This window comes from Achroia grisella, unplaced genomic scaffold, assembly GCF_030625045.1.
Source record: "Achroia grisella isolate CSIRO2021 unplaced genomic scaffold, CSIRO_AGI_Agris_v1 utg2172, whole genome shotgun sequence".
NCBI lineage: Eukaryota > Metazoa > Arthropoda > Insecta > Lepidoptera > Pyralidae > Achroia > Achroia grisella.
In genome coordinates this window covers 225138-245437 of record NW_026712718.1, presented here as the reverse complement: position 1 = coordinate 245437, position 20300 = coordinate 225138, and the positions used below count along the sequence as shown (strand labels likewise).

At 37.1% G+C, this 20300-nt stretch overlaps 1 protein-coding gene across 1 annotated transcript in view; it reads right to left on the bottom strand.

Annotated features, from left to right (window-relative positions):
- The window catches only part of LOC131842393 (potassium channel subfamily K member 15-like), a 48554-nt gene that overhangs the window by 16066 nt on the left and 12188 nt on the right, over positions 1-20300 (bottom strand). Inside the window, exon 2 of the mRNA XM_059190929.1 lies at positions 6465-6686. Coding sequence (XP_059046912.1) covers positions 6465-6582 — 118 coding nt within the window. The 5' untranslated portion in view covers positions 6583-6686. The remainder of the gene's footprint in view (positions 1-6464; positions 6687-20300) is intronic.

Genomic DNA, 20300 nt, shown 5'->3' with positions numbered 1-20300 from the left:
ATAAAGATTATTTATATTTCTATTTCTATTTCAACAATAGGCTTCAAAGATATATCTGAACTCTATTCATTACTCGTTCAGAGATGAAATATGTGGTTTAGCACACCGCTTTACGTCCGATGGTCGCGGGTTCTATTCCTCGCACGGCACAAACATTTGTATTCATGAGTATAATTGTTTGTATCGGTCTGGGTGTTTTCTCTTGTATAATATGTATGTAATTACGAAAAAAAAAAAATGATTTATGTATCTGTATCAGTTATCTAGTACCCATAACACAAGCTTTAGCTAGCTTAACTTGGGACTAGATGGCGCTGTGTTAATTGTCCTGAGATTATTATTATTATATTATATGGATCTAGACTGTAGATTCAATAATGGTCGGAATTTGATCACCAATAGAGAAGGTCGTAACGGTAGTCAAGTTTCGACACTGAATATTTGTGGTCTCACACATACATGCTAATTGCAGCGGAATTAAACAAAATAACACAAATCCATTAAGTATAATCCATTTTGTATTTTTGGAATTACGTGATTGATGACGAAATTCATGATTGTTTTATTCCCACCTCGTTTTTTTTAACGTAATTTGAAAGGTCAATAAGCTGACAACCCACCTGTGATAGAGACTGAGTTTTAACTTTTGACATCAGTATCTTTTTATAGTATATCAGCTATCTTACTAATAGTATGACGACCTCGGTGGTCTAGCGATCTAGCACGCCGCTTTACGACCGATGGTCGCGGGTTGAATCCTCGCACAGCACAAACATTTGTATTCATGAGTATGATTGTTTGTATCGGTCTGGGTCTTTACTATGTATAATATGTATGTGTTTACAAAAAAATCTATGTATTTGTATCAGTTGTCTAGTACCCGTAACACAAGCTTTATCTAGCTTAACTTAGAGAATACGTAGAATTAATCAAAATCCTTTCTTAGATGCCTACGTCATAACATCTACCTGTATGCCAAATTTCAGCCCGATCCGTCCAGTGGTTTGGACTGTGCGTTGATAGATCACTATGTCAGTCACCTTTGAGTTATATATATATACTAGCTGTCCCGGCAAACGTTGTTTTGCCATATAAATTAATAACACTATAAAAAATAGGGGTTGATGATAGAAGGGTGAAAATTTAGGATTGTATGTATTTTTGTATGTTGTATCATAAAAAAATAGAAACTAAAAATTTTGTCTAAAAAATAAAAAAATAAAAATTGTGGTGGACTACCCCTAACATTTAGGGGGATGAAAAATGGTGTTGGCCGATTCTCAGACCGTCTCGATACGCCCACAAAATTTCATGAGAATCGGTGAAGCCGTTTCGGAGGAGTATGGGAACGAAAACTGTGACACGAGAATTTTATATATAAGACGAGAATTTTATATATAACATACATATTAAAATAAATAAATAAATAATCGCTATACCATACATGTCAGAAAATTTAAAAAGCTTGTACTACGCGTTACCGCAAATTGCGGGGTGGCTGATAGGTAGGGTTGCCAACTTATTTTGACAAAAAGAAAACGTATTAATTAATATACAATAATACCAGCTGCTGAGTTTCACCACCATACCACCCGCCAGAAACTAAAATACCATCCTGATCATCTGGACGAATGGCGGTCCTCCACAATGCGGTTTTCTAGAAACTTTTGCCACGCACAACCACATTCTAGAATCACCTTCCAGCAATGGTATTTCCGAACCGATACGATATTGAAACCTTCAAGAAAAGAGCTTATTCCTTTTTAAAAGGCCGACAACGTACTTGCAATTCCCCTGTTGCTGCGGGTGCTCATGGGCGGCGGTAATCACTTACCATCAGGTGAGTATAATTACCAAAAATAAAGTAGGATATTTTATTGTAAAGTAGGTGACAACCCTACCAGTAGGGTTGTCACCTACTGGTAGGCTATTGCCTCCCTCCGCGTAAGAATCACAAAGAAGGCCCCATAAAGACGTTGTGAGACTCCAACGAACTGTGGCCGGGCTCTTATTCATTTTCTCTAATGAGGTGAACACAAACCTAATTCTATTTTTGTGGAACACAATATTGATATCGTTTTTGTAACCGTAAAAGATTTTGCGAGTTCACAATGAGTTTCTTTGAACATGTGCCTACATGAAACGACAATTAACCTAATCTTAAGTGATGTAGGGACTGGTCTGCTCTGATGACTAAGGCTGGGGTTTCACCGAAGAAACTGATCGCGTTTAGTTCGAACTGAACGCCATTAAAACGTTCAAACGTGTTCAAAGCCGTGTAGCGGTGAATTTTGCATTTCACCACTACAAATATCGCTAAACATGTTTATAAATTCTGAAGTACCGATTTAGTACGATTGAGTCTTTAAACGTATTTAAACCAGTTGTTAGTTATCAAACAGTCATCATTATAAAATTTTAGACAATATAATTTCAGGAATAAAAAAAAAAATTACTACGCCAGTAGTGTAATAAAGGATTTTTTTGCATAAGATTTTATAATAAACTGCCAGAATCTGGATTAAATCTGACAGAGAGGCAATTCAAATCTTATATTAAACAATTTTTATGTAAGAAAGCCTATTACAGGATAGACGAATTCATAGATGACAACATATCAAGTAAATAATTAGTTTATTAGCATACAACGTTATAATTTAATTTTCTCATTGCTTTCTTGATTTAATTGATTGATTTTAGAAATATGAAAGCGTAGCGGTTTTTGTATTGATTGCCGCATGCATTCTTATGTAAAATGTGAATACTATAACTATCACATGGCAATTGTGAGTAGCTTTGACGTGGTCTAGTGTTTTGAGTAGTCATGCTCACTAAAATGTCCAGACTTGTGGCGGCGTGGTGGGCCGGGTCATTGGGCTCCCTAAAATATGGTCGAGCGCAGTGATGGCTGGCTCATCCGTCATACTCGTGAACGGGTGCTGCTTGTAGGGACTGGTCTGCTCTAATCACTATGACTGATTTCCTCTTATTAATTGTTTAACCAGTTGATTATATATTCAATATTTTTTCTATTTCAGTATTTAATTGAATTAGTGCTAATTGGTGGTTTGTATTCACACACTTAAACTTAAAAATGTAAAGTAATAATAAAATTATTTAAAAGAGCAACACGCAAGTTTCTTGCTCGTTCTTCTTGTGATGAGACAGCTTTCCGAACGTGCGGTAGATTAAAAAAAATGTAATGACTATTCAAAAGTGCTTCAATGTAAGTTTATTTGAATAAATGATTTTCTATTCTATTCTATTCTTTTACACTACTGGCGTAGTATACAATATAATCAATTAGGTTGACCTCTACATAACACTATCTGGAAACGATCGTGCTTTCTGGTGAATTCATCATGATGGGCTAACTGACCTAATTTCCTGCTCATCTGGACGACGATACAGTCCATGGTGCCCCATCTGTGTAAGCCGGTAATACAGGCACGAGCACCATTCTATTATCACACGTTAAAAAAACTGAAAGTCCATATACTCTAGAACACTCTCCCTTTTTTAGAAATCGGTTAAATAAACAAACCAACCACTTGGTGCCCAGGACCGGCTGCAATTTACAAGTTTAATTCCCAAATTGGACTGACCGCGGCGCGAATTGGAAGTTAATTTTTACACAAATTATTGCCCATCCTGTCAAGCCAGAATACAGCGAATGATGTACGTATAGATAAAGTATAACTTTTACAACATAATACAATAATAATAATAATAACACACACCCTGGACTTCAGGTATCAGACACAGCACTCACGGTATCCGTACACTTATTGACTATTGTTGCTACTGAACTTTGCTTGAATTTATTTATGACTGGATTCCACGCAGATGATAATTTTAAGCCATCCTCTCTGTTGAAATTGGGATGTTATTTAATTTCTATATATATAGTTGAATGCTAATAATAATAATACAATAAAACATACATATAACAATGTTTAGTTATGAACTTGAAGTGATTGTTGACCGACGACCTCGGTGGTCTAGCGGTCTAGCACACCGCTTTACGTCCGATGGTCGCGGGTTCGATTCCTCGCACGGTACAAACATTTGTATTCATGAGTATGATTGTTTGTATCGGGTGTTTTCTATGTATAATATGTATGTACCATCATGTACCATCTTATCATGTACCATGTGTGTGCCATCTACCTCTTCTGTGTATGTTAGTCCTATCTTGCAGGTTGTCTGTAAGAAATTGCTTATAGCGATAAGACCGCCTTTTGTTCATAATTTTCTATTTATTGTTTTTCTTTTTCTTATTGTATTTCTTCTATGTGCACAATAAAGAGTTTATTATTATTATTATTATGTATTTACGAAAAAAAAATATGTATGTATTTGTATCAGTTATCTAGTACCCGTAACACAAGCTTTATATAGTTTAACTTGGGAGTAGATGGCTCTGTGTGAATTGTCCTGAGATTATTATTACTACTTTTTACAATCACTTTCACACATCCTGATTTTTCTCTGCAAGATCGTTGTATAAGATAAACGGACGACAGATGAAGCAGTAACGAATAGTAACTTGAATAACAAAATAAATCAGACACAGTTATCAGAGCAGACCAGTCCCTACAAGCAGCACCAGTTCATGAGTAGGTACAACTATTAATTTCATACCAAAGTTAGGATTTCCAGTTAAACTTTGGAAACAAGTTTTCCGATATAGCTTTGCTCGGAGTCTATTCCGACTGATCTCAAATGTTAGATATCTCAGTTTCTGCAACACGATTATACATACAGTACAAATACTGTTCAACATTAATTGCTTGGTCCTTATACTGCGATATCAGTATTATAAGATATTTGGGTTACAAATTCAGATAGCGCTCTAATGAAACAGTCTTGTACACGTACGCGTATATGTTTCCATAATTTAGTAGGGCGTGATAGGTCGCCCTAACAACGAGATGGGACCGCCCTACACTACCTTTTTTTTCGGACTCTAATGCTGTTGACCGCAGCTGGCCTTTACAGCTTCGCAGGACGATAGGGGACGAGTGCAGATGGCATTCCAAACCCGCGGAAGGACTTATGGAGCGGCTGAAGGCCAACTCCCGCCTGACGGATACGAGCTGACCTTCAGTTTAGGGCACCGCTAAGGGTTTGAACTCGGTCAGGCCATCGTAAATTTGATCCCTGTTTGAACTGAACGGGGAATCGATCGGAAAGGCAAGCACCATCCATAGGCCGTACCTTCGCCTCCACTTCTTTCCATGTAAAGCAAAGGTTTAGTCTTTGTGATTGATGAGATTTTTTAAATGTTACAAAAAGCATCCGAAAATATGTAATACTAGCTATTTACCGCGAGTTCGTCAGCAGAATTGAAGTTGTGATTTCATTAAACAAACAAATCTAAAATAAAAGTAGCCTGAGTTATTCCTTATAACATTAGCTATCTCTGAATGAAAGTCCATAGTTTTTTTTATGTAAGTACCGTATATACTTTCATACGCAGTTAGTGAAAACTCGTTAGATTAAAGGTACCAACATACATTTAATTTTTTTTTATAGTATACTAGCTGTCCCGCAAACGTTGTTTTGCCTTTTTTTTTATAACACAGGGGACAAACGAGCTTGCGGCTCACCTGATGGTAAGTGATTACCGCTGCCCATGAACACCCGCAACTACAGGGGAATTGCAAGTACGTTGTCGGCCTTTTAAAAATGAATAAGCCCTTTCCTGAAGGTTTCAATATCGTATTCGGTTCAATACCATTGCTGGAAGGTGATTCCACAATGTGGTTGTGCGAGGCAAAAAGTTTCTAGAAAACCGCACTGTGAAAGACCGCCATTCATCCAGATGATCAGGATGGTATTTCAGTTTCTGGCGGGTGGTACGGTGGTGAAACTCAGCAGCTGGTTTTAACAAAAAAAAAAAATTATGGGTGGACTACCCCTAACATTTAGGGGGATGAAAAATAGATGTTGGCCGATTCTCAGACCTACTCAATACGCTCACAAAATTTCATGAGACTCGGTCAAGCCGTTTCGGAGGAGTATGGGAACGAAAACTGTGACACGAGAATTTTATATATAAGACTAGTCTATCATTACATAGTATAAAACAAAGTCGCTGTCGCTGTCTCTCCGTCCCTATACATGCTTAAATCTTTAAAACTACGCAACGGATTTTGAAGCGGTTTTTAATAGAAGGGTTATATGTATAATACACGTACACCCGTGCGATGCCGGGGTAGGAAGCTAGTATACAAATAAATAAAATTTGTGTCTGTTAAGAAGTTGAAGTTCCTTATGCTGCTTAACTTCATCATCATCAGCTCACTGCAGTCCACTGCTGGACATAGGCCTCTCTCAATGCCTGCCACTGGGCACGATCTTCAGCCCTTCACATCCAGTTAGTACCCGCAAGCCTACGTAACTGCTGCTCAACTTAATCTATTAGAAACAAGATATCTATAGAAGAGTATAAATCTCACCAGCAATGGTATAGGCGACCACTAGCACGACGATCCCCACGTTGCTGAAGAGGAACGCGAGCAGTTGCCTGATGTAGCCTCGTATTCGGGACGCTAGGGGGCGCCTCCGTCGCGGCATCGTCACGACATCGTCACGTCACCGTGGCGGAGGCCAGGTCCGCCGTCGTGTGCTCATCAACCCTCGCACGTCTGATGGTTCATAGCAGCAGACCTGGCGAGGACCTGGAAAACAATCAGGTCATATTTATTTATTTACTACATACACATAAAATTGGAGTGTCTGTTTGTAATATTGAAATAACCGTGCATGCATATACATGCATGCATATGAATATAAATACGGTACATATACCAGAATAACATTTTTACAATTTTTGTCTATCTGTCTGTTTGTTCCGGCTAATCTCTGAAATGGCTGGGCCGATTTTGACGGGACTTTTTTGGCAGGTAGCTAATATAATAATGAGGAACTTAGGCTACTTTTATTATAGAAAAGTAATTAGAAATTAGTAAAAAATTGCTGTTCGTTAGTCTCACTAAAACTCGAGAACGGCTGAACCGATTTGGCTAATTTTTGTCTTGAAATATTAATTGAAGTCCAGGGAATGTTTAAACGGTGATAAAAAATGAAAAATGCATGTAAAAGAGTAAAAATAACAATTATATTTTCCCATACAAACTGCTGATACCTGTCAAACAGGGTGCGTCCAGAAATTTATGGTGTAACTAAACTTCAAAAAACCATTGCAATATTCAATTTTGAGGCGGTATGCAGTTCGCGAGGTCAGCTAGTCTTAAATAAATATTTATACGTTTATTTTTGTCAGTAGTCAAAAATAGAAGTTCACCAAATAATATTAATAATTATAATAATCTCATGACAATTCACACAGCGCCATCTAGACCCAAGTTAAGTTAGCTAAAGCTTGTGTTATGCGTACTAGATAACTGTTACATATACATAGATATTTTATTTTTCTAAATACATACATATTATACATAGAAAACACCCAGACCGATACAAACAATCATACTCATGAATACAAATGTTTGTGCCGTGCGAGGAATCGAACCCGCGACCATCGGTCGTGAAGCGGTGTGCTTAACCGCCAGACCACCGAGGTCGTCACCAAATATATCAATATAATTTGTTTTCAGAATATGTTTGTCACAGAAGTACTGTGACAGAAGTCGACAGGTGTTTGGATACGAGCCCTGTGTTAAAACAATACATCAAAGTGTCCAATTTATGAAAAGAACAAAAAATGTCACATCTTTTCAATTAGAACAAAACAAAAAAGCAATCCAAATATAGGATTAGAACTTAAGCTAGGATTTATTTTAAGCTTAGTTTAATTTTATACTTGTTTTTTCCTGACATTTTCAACATACCACCTCTACAATTTTATTCTTTTTAAACAATACCTGTTCCTGCAACTTCATCCGCTTGGAATTTAACTTTATTTTCTAAAATAAAAGTAGTCTAAGTTACTTATTACATCACCTACCTGCCAAAAGGAGTCCCGTCAAAATCGGTCCAGCCATTTCAGAGATATGAAAATAACATTTTTTACAATTTTTGTCTGTCTGTCTGTTTGCTCCGGCACATATACATGTACCGTATTTATATTCATATGCATGTAGTAAAAAACGGATATTTCAATTTTACAAACAGACACTCCAATTTTATTTTAGTTAGTTCAGGTTGCGACCACTGATTAGATTATTTTTATATAGCATATGCTGGTGGTCACTCTATTCTCCCAAATTTGAATTAAAATGAAATTGTATTATTGTAAATATGTACAACATTAAAAAAAATAAGAGCTTAGTTTCTTGTCAGTTCTCATCTCGAAATCATTCCAAACTGACGGTAGATTTGACATATCATAAGAGTCTGTAATAGACCTACATGAATAAAGATATTTTGAATTGAATTTATATGTATAAATGTTTTGATTTTGTTAATGTCCTTTCTATGGTGGTGCAATAAATGATTATAAACTGCGCCCGCGACTGCGTCCGCATAAAATGACAATATTTCCATATACCCTTTTATATCCCCCTTCAACCCCTTACAAATCTTTTTTCGCATTAAAATGTAGCCTATGTCCTTTGTCAGGGTCTAGACTATCTGTGTACCAAATTTCATTTAAATCGGTTCAGTGGTTTCAGTGTGAAAGCGAGACAGACAGACAGAGTTACATTCGCATTTATAATTTAACTAGCTGTCCCGGCAAACGTTGTTTTGCCTTAAAATAAAAATAAAATATTTAGGGGTGGACTACCCCTAACATTTAGGGGGATGAAAAATAGATGTTGGCCGATTCTCAGACCTACACAATACGCTTACAAAATTTCATGAGAATCGGTCAAGCCGTTTCGGAGGAGTATGGGAACGAAAACTGTGACACGAGAATTTTATAGAGAAATGGAAAATCATTTATTCAAATAAACTTACATTGAAGCACTTTTGAATAGTCATAACATTTTTTTTTAATCTACCGCTCATTCGGAATGCTGTCTCATCACAAGAAGAACAAGCAGGAAACTTGTGTGTTGCTCTTTTAAATTTTATATATAAGATTAAGGAAGTAAGAAGAAATAAACGTCTACTTTTAAGTTCTGTTTAACATGTTACACATTATGCATAAATAAAAAAAAACTCATCATAAGTAGTTGTAAGGCCAGCTGTGAATATAAACGTAGGTACTTTGATGTCCGACTTGTCTAGATCATATGAATCATCAGCAATTCGCGATAATTCGTCATAGAAGATTATTAAGATAAATAACATTGCGAAATTTCTTTGGCTGGTGGACGCGTGTCGCTTCAGTTGAAATGTTGAAATGCAGTTGACAACCAACATTGTTTACGATACTAGTACTTTATATTTACACTAGCTACTCGCCCCGGTTGCGCACGGGTGTACACGTATTATACGTATCTAAATATATATAACTAAAGGTTAGCTGACTGATATAGTGATCTATCAACGCACAGCCCAAACCACTGGACGGATCGGGCGGAAATTTGGCATGCAAGTAGATGCTATGACGTAGGCATCCGCTAAGAAAGGATTTTGATTAATTCTACCCCCAAGGGGATTAAATAGGGGATGAAAGTTTGTCAATTTAAAACCGATCGGGCTGAGATTTTGCATGCATAAAGCTACTATGACGTAGGCATCCCCTAAGGAAGGATTTTGATAAATTCCACCCTTATAGGGATAAATTAACGCGAGCGAAGCCGCGAGCAAAAGCTAGTTGTGGGTATAAATACGTAATTAATAACTCTATGATTAATTATACAAATTTAGAATTTTAGTTGATGTACAAGTTTTATAATTATCATACACTAGCTGTAAAGAGTAACTGTTTGTGTTTCTCACTGTAATCTAATTATAAAGCATTCAAAATCAATTAAATTAATAATAAATTATAGACCCTGTTGTTGGGGAGTATTATGGATTTCTCAGTTGGTTATTATGGTAATTCTAATGTAATTGTGGATGAATGAAAATAATTTGCTTCCGTATATTGTGAAAAGATCAATTGCAATGAAAAAACAAAAGAACAGCGACAGGAACATTCAAGATATATGACGAAATATATAAAAAAGTATTAACAAGGTGATGTGGCGAATTTGCTATCATCATGTGGCAACACCGTTGCTGTACTTGCAAAATAACAATCTGCTTGCAATTCTACGCTTGTTATAGTAGATACCTAGCAAGTATTACGACACATCCTCAACGGCTGATTTTTAATTTTATATAATTGCACTTACGGATCACACATCGATCCGAAGACACCTATATAATTGTAATAATTAATTTTTAGAATTAAATTTAGTTTACTTATAAAAATTGGTTTTTTTTGGGTCTTCCGCCAGCGACTTCAATAACTCGCTAGTAAATTATTTTGCCACTTCTGCATGTGACACGTATGTATATTTGCATAGTATAAAATTATGTCGCTTTCGCTGCTGTTCACTTATATCATTCAAATTACGCAACGAATTTTAATGCAGTTTTTAGCGATACATAGAGTGATTCACGAGGAAGTTTTATATGTATAATACATGTATATCCGGACCAAGGCGGGGAGTGTAGCTAGTAGAGTATAGAGAGAATATGTGAGCGGTGACCACGCTGTAATAGAAATAGAAATAGAAATAATCTTTATTCAAATAAACTTAATATAAGCACTTTTGAATAGTCAAGTTTTTTTATTCTACCGCTTATTCGGAATGCAGACTCATAAGCAAGAAACTTGTGTGTTGCTCTTTTAAATAAATATTGATTTACTTATATTTAATTAACAACAAGGATTAGGCATGCGGCAATCAACATAGAAACCGCTACGCACTTAATCTCTGTTCAATCAGATAACATTGTCAGCGCTATGAATTTTAAGTTAGATATTTTCTACAAAAACATTATTATCATTTATAAATTCTTCAATTTTATAATAAGTTTTTTTAAAAAGAAAATATTTTATATGACACATTTGAATTTTTTTCTGGCAAATTGACTACAGACTCAGAGAGTTTATTGTAAAACCTTACGCAATTTCCATAAAACGAATTACTGACTTTCGTCAAACGGCACTTAGGTAAAACTAGTTTGTTGACATTACGTAAGCTTTTGTTAGTGTAATCACCTACTTTTTTAAAAACTGTTAATGTCTTTCCTGGCATACATAATATTTTCGTAGATATATTAAGAAGCAACGGTGAGGATATCTGATTCTTTAAAACATTCACACAAAGACTCCCTAGAACCCATACCGCTGTTGATTTAGTACAAAGTTTTCCTCTAGTAAGAACTATTATATGTAGCTCGAAACATTCTAATTCTCATGTTAACATTCCATTATTTGTATATACAGTTGAGAGTACGTTGCCCAGTAATAATAACAAGTTAGGCGATGCAAACGCTCATAACAAAATATCGGCCGAGCCATTGGGACACAACTCAAGAATAACAAATAAAAGATTTATTAAAACTACAAGTGGATAGCTTCGCTAAACGCTAAACGCTAAACATTAAATATTTGTGTAACCCTGCTCGTATCTGGCCTCTGTGATGGTATGTTTGTATAGGAAAATTAATGATATTGTTGATATCTCAATGTTTTAAACTATATGTTTATTTCTAATTGAACTAATATATTAGATTAGTCAAATTCTAATGAAAAAAACTATTTTTATTATAAATACTACACTCATGAAGATCCTAATGAGAATGTAGATTAGGTAGATTGGTGAGAATAAAAAGTAATAATACATCTCGTTTCAACTCAGTGCTGTTTGCAACTGTAGTAATAATTAGATCACAAGTGTAGACTTTAAAAGATGATAAATTTATAATAGTAATAACACTCGACAATATACACAGCGCCATCTAGTTCCTATCTATATTAATTGCATTAAATATTGAATACTTTATTGACGTATAACTCACGTGTTTCCCTTAAGCTTAAGGGAAAAATTACAAGACCATGATCCGGCCTGTTGTCTTGTATGGATCAGAGTGCTAGCCTGTAAAGGCGACGGATGAAAGATAAGATGCAACTGAAATGTGAATGGTGAGATGGATGTGTGGTGTGACAAGAATGGATAAGATAGGGAATGAATACATTAGAGGAAGTATGAAAGTGGCGCCGGTGTCAGAGAGGTTGAAGAGTAATCGTCTATCATGGTATGGGCATGTAATGCGTAGGAATGAAGATAATATTTTAAGGATGGTGTTACATATGAATGTGGATGGTAAGTGCAGAGGAAGGCCGAAAAAGAGATATATGGACTGTGTAAAAGATGATATAATAAGAAAGGGTCTAAATAACGAGATGCTGTGAACAGGGATGAAGTAAAGAGAAAAACATATTACGCCGACCACAAATATATGAGATAAGGAAGAAACCAGGTGATGATTGAATACTTTATTAGTAATTAATATAAGAAACTTAAAACACCATACAGCCATAGTAGACATGCAAATATATGTAACTCATCGAGAATCTTATGAATGATAATGAAATGGTGCATCTGACTGCGCTTACGGTTTGCGCTGGCGGAGCACCAGTGGAGAATGATAAGATGAGCATGAAGTCAGAGCAGTTAGCCCATCGTGGATGAATTATCGCGAACCCAACCTTACATGGCAAATTGCTAGCAATGGGATCATTAGTCCACATTACTAACAATAATAATAATAATAATTTCTTATTGCGCACAGATCAATAAAGAACAATAAAGTACAATAAATTTGTTTTTCAAAAGGCAAAAGGCAGCCTTATCGCTATCAGCAATTTCTTACAGACAACCTGGTATTGACAGGTACTATTTACATAGGGAGAGAAGGTAGGAGACATATACTCGATCAACAATCCCCATCCCTCCATCAAGAATCAGACACATTTCATGGATATCAAAATTTAGGTATACAAAATAATTTATTCAGCTACCAAATATTTAATCTCTCAGATTCTCAGGACAATTAACACATCGCCATCTAGACCCAAGTTAAGCTAGCTAAAGCTTGTGTTATGAATACTAGATAACTGATACATATACATAGATATTTTTTTTGTAAATAAATACATATTATACATAGAAAACAACCAGACCGATACAAACAATCATACTCATGAAAACAAATGTTTGTGCCGTGCGAGGAATCGAACCTGCGACCATCGGTCGTAAAGCGGTGTGCTAGACCGCTAGACCACCGAGGTCGTCAAAATATTTCTGTATATTATAAAAGCATTTTTCCAATAACCGTTAATAAATGCTAACTCAAAGGGTTTTATGGTTCTTTAGCCTACTATTGATACAGTCGTAGTATAGAATTCCAGATGACTATTAACGAAAATTTCAACCTCAAGGATGTATGTTTATTGAAGCGAAGGGAGTAAGGACCTCCAATTTTCTGAAAAGAAAAAGTGGTCTACATAGCTCTAACAGATTTCATTGGTAATATAAATAAAAAGTAATATTTTATTAAAAACATATTCCGTTTACTTTAAGATATAATTCACATACTACTTTGTTCAACAAGCGTTCCAGCCTTAGAATCAAAATGTCTTTATTCATGTAGCTCTATTACAGATCCTTATGATATGTCAAATCTATCATCAGTGAGAAGCGCTTTCAAGCTAAGAAGAACTGACAAGAAATTCAGCTCTTATTCTTTTCAAATGAGCTTGTATATGTTTATTTTATTTATTTATTTCAGGCAACTAGGCCCATATTATAAATACCTTATAGACTAACATACATATACTATAATACTTAAAAACTAATACATTGATATCGTCTGTGTGATCACGGTACTGAAGACGGTAATCTGCCACGGTAGGACCGATATACCATACCTTTCTGAACCTTTATAAAAGTACAAATTCGTTTTTAAATTCAAATTTGGGCGAATAGAGTGACCACCAACATACGCCATTGTGAAAAGAAAATAGTTCAATTAGTGGCTTTAACCTGCGCAGACAAGTCCCTAAAAGCAACATCTGTTCACGATTATGACGGATGACACAGCCATCATTGTAAGTCTGATAAATTTTATAATTAAATGGTCATATTGTCGATAGCTAACTTACACGCAGCAACCACAATTGAAACTGCCAAATTTCGACGGCACATCAGCGCAGCGCGGTTCTGTTATTCTTTGTAGTCGTTTATGCGATATAAAACTATTCTTTGGCACATACGCAGGTGAGTTCACATAAAGCTATTTTCAAAATGGTCCCGATGTAAAACGACTAATGGCCGAGCGGCCTCGTTTTTGACTATTTTAAAACTTATGCACGATAATAAACTGTGTAACAACAGGGACTGTTTTCGATTGATTATGTAAATGATTTATTATCGATCACAATACGACTACTAATATAGTTGTTTTGCAATTTTCAACCCTATGTTCATAGATTTTAGTTTAAGATTTAGTTAGGATTATTTATTATATTATTGTTAGGTTATTAAACAAGCTTTAGCTAGCTTAACTTGGGTCTAGATGGCGATGTGTGAATTATCTTGTGATTGTTATTATTATCTTCACTATTGTCGCATTTTCTCAGCTTTTGTTGGTTTTTTACTACACTTACGGGCCGAAACCATCTAAGTGCAGAGTGTGTGTGTGTGTGTGTACTTATTGTGTAACTGGTATTATCTCCTTTTCATCTATTTCCGTTATTATAATTATTAACTCAAATTATTTACTAATATCGTTCGTTAAAATGTTGTTAATGATAAATAAAGTAATTATCTTCGCAAAACGATTTCAATTAAAACGTAGGCACACAGAATTACTCTTGATGATAATAGATTTTATGTCTAAAAACGAAGAAACGGTTAGGGTTCTCACTAATCCGCCAGAGCCTTGGTAGAATGAATTTTTTTATACTACGTTGGTGGAACACAAGCACACGGCCCATCTGATGGTAGATCCCCTCCGATTGATCGCCGTTCAATTCAAACGTGGATCAAAGCTCGAACCCCTAGCGGTGCCCTCTGACTGAAGTCGTATCCGTCAGGTGGGAGTTGGCCTTCAGTAGCTTCATAACCCCCCTTCATGACCCCATGACCCCCTCCAAACCCGCGGGTTTGGAGGGAGTCCGCGGGTGGTCTGCACTCGCCCCGTATCGTCCGGCGAAGCTGTAAAGGCCAGCGGCAAACAGCATTAGAGTAGTCTAAAAAATTGATGATATATGGTTACCATAGCCTATGGACCAGGGATGTCACGTGCGCGTTGCCGACATTCAAGAAACGTTAAAAACCCTTCTTGAAAAATCCCATGCTGTAATTTGAGAAAACCTCGGCTGGTATTTCATTCCACAATCTAAGTGTACGCGGGAGGTAGCTCCTCTGAAACCTCGGCTGGTATTTCATTCCACAATCTAAGTGTACGCGGGAGGTAGCTCCTCTGAAACCTCGGCTGGTATTTCATTCCACAATCTAAGTGTACGCGGGAGGTAGCTCCTCTGAAACCTCGGCTGGTATTTCATTCCACAATCTAAGTGTACGCGGGAGGTAGCTCCTCTGAAACCTCGGCTGGTATTTCATTCCACAATCTAAGTGTACGCGGGAGGTAGCTCCTCTGAAACCTCGGCTGGTATTTCATTCCACAATCTAAGTGTACGCGGGAGGTAGCTCCTCTGAAACCTCGGCTGGTATTTCATTCCACAATCTAAGTGTACGCGGGAGGTAGCTCCTCTGAAACCTCGGCTGGTATTTCATTCCACAATCTAAGTGTACGCGGGAGGTAGCTCCTCTGAAACCTCGGCTGGTATTTCATTCCACAATCTAAGTGTACGCGGGAGGTAGCTCCTCTGAAACCTCGGCTGGTATTTCATTCCACAATCTAAGTGTACGCGGGAGGTAGCTCCTCTGAAACCTCGGCTGGTATTTCATTCCACAATCTAAGTGTACGCGGGAGGTAGCTCCTCTGAAACCTCGGCTGGTATTTCATTCCACAATCTAAGTGTACGCGGGAGGTAGCTCCTCTGAAACCTCGGCTGGTATTTCATTCCACAATCTAAGTGTACGCGGGAGGTAGCTCCTCTGAAACCTCGGCTGGTATTTCATTCCACAATCTAAGTGTACGCGGGAGGTAGCTCCTCTGAAACCTCGGCTGGTATTTCATTCCACAATCTAAGTGTACGCGGGAGGTAGCTCCTCTGAAACCTCGGCTGGTATTTCATTCCACAATCTAAGTGTACGCGGGAGGTAGCTCCTCTGAAACCTCGGCTGGTATTTCATTCCACAATCTAAGTGTACGCGGGAGGTAGCTCCTCTGAAACCTCGGCTGGTATTTCATTCCACAATCTAAGTGTACGCGGGAGGTAGCTCCTCTGAAACCTCGGCTGGTATTTCATTCCACAATCTAAGTGTACGCGGGAGGAAGCTCCTCTGAAACCTCGGCTGGTATTTCATTTCACAATCTAAGAGTACGCGGGAGGAAGCTCCTCTGAAACCTCGGCTGGTATTTCATTCCACAATCTAAGTGTACGCGGGAGGAAGCTCCTCTGAAACCGCACTGTCCGAGACCACTTGGGTTCCAGCGTGTGGGGATGAATTTCCTGTCGATGGCGAGCGGTGCGATGGTAAAAGTTAGCATCTTGTCGAAGAATTCTTCAGAACACAGTCCGTTGTATATTCGGCAGAACACATAAAAGTTTTTCGAGTTTTCTATGTATATTATAGTGCACTAGATTTTCATTTAATGTTAGACATAAACCTATATAAATATACATTGTAAATAATGTGACTTTAAAAAAAAAAGTTCTATTCGTTCCCGCTCGTGTCTGAGAAACGCCGCTTGCACATAATTACGTTTTATAATAATTGAATCACTACGATTTAATATAAACTATCGAATTATCAAGGTGTAGGTATATAGATGGTGTGTAATATATGGTAAGGTATGTGTAAGGTGTATATACACTAATTCTGCCGCGCGTGTTGCGTGGTGACCAGTTAATCGGTTCCTGCAGCCGCCATAGCAGAATCCAGATACACTCGTAACTCCTTACTTTGCCTGAATCGTCTGTGACAGTCTAGTCGAAGGAAAATATCTCTCGGGATACAAATCCCCAAGGAACAAATGTGAATGTATGTGTGTGTATATATAGATTAGAAATAAGTATTAAGTTAAGCACTTTTGCTACAGACAAACTGCTGAGCAGTTTTGCGGCTTATTGTTTTTATATTATGTTGTATAAATTTGTGTGTAAATAAATAAAAAAAAACCGCTTTAACACATATAATTGAAGTATCTACATAAGTTGTCTAGTACCAACACAAGTTTTGCTTACCTTGGAACTAGAAAACGCTGTGTAAACTGTCCAAGTATATCATTATTCTTATACTAGCTGTTGCCGCGACTTCGTCCGCGTGGTATTCAAGTTTATTTTTCTAAAATAAAAGTAGCCTAAGTTACTCCTTATTACATTAGCTACCTGTCAAAAAAGTCGTGTCAAAATCGGTCTAGCCATTTCAGAGATTAGCCGGAAAAACAGACAGATAAAAATTGTAAAAAATATTATTTTGGTGTATGTACCGTATTTATATTCATATGCATGTAGTAAAAAACGGTTATTCCAATATTACATACAGACACTCCAATTTTATTTATATGTATAGATTCACTGTAGACTGGATGTATTCGTTCAGAACATTTTCCAACTGTTCCATATTTATAAAATTAAAAAATATATTTACTATTTTTTCTATAAAGTTGGCAACCCTATTTATAGCAATGAAAAAATTAACCTGTATTTCGTAAATAAAGTTGTTGATTTAATTAAACTACTCTTTTATACGTCTCGTCTCGTCTTCAATATTGAAGAAAGCCTCTTCAAAGAGATCTAATTTTAGATATAGCGTTTTATATATAGTTCGTTTTTATTTTAAGTCATAGCTCAGTGGTTTACTAGTACGGAATGCAGACCCAGAGATCGTGAGTTTGAATTTATACTAATATTATTGCGATTAACTGTCTGTGTAAGTAAATTTAATTAATTCTGTCTGTCTGACGCGCATTTACGCTAAAATTACTGAATCGATTTATATAAGATTTTGTACACACAAACAAACGATTATAGCCTCCTATATACATTGAAAATCAGACAAACAGTGTATGTAACTCATGTATTTGTAACGTCAATAAATCGAACCCGCGACCGTCGATAGTAAACCAGTTTGTTAAACCACTAAGCCATCGATATCACAATCTAAACATACAAATTCTATGAAGAATATGTTACTTACTTATCCGTAAAAAGGATACCTGTCCTCAATCTTGATATAAATAAATCGTTTATCAATACAAGATTAAGTAAACGTATCTCCCGCACCATTGCTCAGGGATACACGGCCGGGAATCGAACCCTGTTCCACTACATAAATACACATGTCCCAGGTGAGAATATATCACGCATTATCGCAGGTATAAAGAAGCAGGGTTCTTTGATGGCCTACACACCACCCTAAAATGTTAAATATTTCGCAGTTCACCAAATCGAAATGAAGTCAATATCTAAATATTTTATCAAATTGCGTTGTTTTTTCATTTAAAGTTATACAACAAATTATCAGAGTCGGTTCTAAGACTACGCGACTAAGAACAGAACATTGTCGACTACATACGGACCAAAAGTAACCTGACATTGAGGGTGACTCATCCGTCATACTCGTGAACGGGTGCTTTTGGTGGTCGCTCCATTCTCGATTTGAATTTAAAAATGAATCTGTATTATTGTAAGCATGTACAACATTTATTTGCAAAGAGATGAGTTTCTTATCAGTTCTTCTCATCTCGAAATAATTCCGAACTTACGGTAGATTTGACATATCATAAGAGTCTGTAATAGACCTACATGAATAAAGATATTTTCAATTTGAATTTGACATAGCTGGAATCGAGTCACAAAGCGAGTTTCAAGGCGTTTGTGTCCCGAGTTCCCACCAACATCCTTCCATCATCTTCATAAAGGAGGACTACTGGCCGAAGGGTGTGGTGTATCGGCGCTACCGTGGCAGATTGCCGTCGTCAGTACCGTGACTATACAGTGAATTTACATTTATTTCTATTTTAAATTTAATATCATTCACATGTATATTATTGGTAGCCTAAATTAAATAAATAAATAAAACTGCCTGAAAAAAGATTTAAGTGTCGTATAAATATAAAATACTATCTCTACAAAACTGCTTAAAATAAAATTGAAGAGGTTATAAAAGTTTTGTAATAATATTTTGTAGAAAAAACTTAAAATTCACAACGTTGACAATATTGCCTCATATTGCGACACGTGTCTCGCCTCTGAACGAGGCATCATCAGACGTTGAATAGAGTTAGGATATAGCTTGGAAGCCTAGTGTTGAATGTTCGGTGTAGTCGCAGTTTGGTTACCGATCAGGGACTACAGGATTGAACAAAATAATATAAATCCATTAAGAAATGAAATGTTATCCTGCAAATGATACCAAATTTCATAAAATATAATTGTGGGAGCGTTTTGGATGGCTTCCTAGATCGCCCCGTGTGTAGGCATGTCGTAGTTACAGTCTAGGGAGCTGTGCGCTTCGTGTATAAAATTTAGTTGTGGGAGCGTTTTGGATGGCTTTCTAGATCGCCCCGTGTGTAGGCATGTCGTAGTTACAGTCTAGGGAGTTGTGCGCTTCGTGTATAAAATGTAGTTGTGGGAGCGTTTTGGATGGCTTCCTAGATCGCCCCGTGTGTAGGCATGTCGTAGTTACAGTCTAGGGAGCTGTGCGCTTCGTGTATAAAATGTAGTTGTGGGAGCGTTTTGGATGGCTTCCTAGATCGCCCGTGTGTAGGCATGTCGTAGTTACAGTCTAGGGAGCTGTGCGCTTCGTGTATAAAATGTAGTTGTGGGAGCGTTTTGGATGGCTTCCTAGATCGCCCGTGTGTAGGCATGTCGTAGTTACAGTCTAGGGAGCTGTGCGCTTCGTGTATAAAATGTAGTTGTGGGAGCGTTTTGGATGGCTTCCTACATCGCCCCGTGTGTAGGCATGTCGTAGTTACAGTCTAGGGAGCTGTGCGCTTCGTGTATAAAATGTAGTTGTGGGAGCGTTTTGGATGGCTTCCTAGATCGCCCGTGTGTAGGCATGTCGTAGTTACAGTCTAGGGAGCTGTGCGCTTCGTGTATAAAATGTAGTTGTGGGAGCGTTTTGGATGGCTTCCTAGATCGCCCGTGTGTAGGCATGTCGTAGTTACAGTCTAGGGAGCTGTGCGCTTCGTGTATAAAATGTAGTTGTGGGAGCGTTTTGGATGGCTTCCTAGATCGCCCGGTGTGTAGG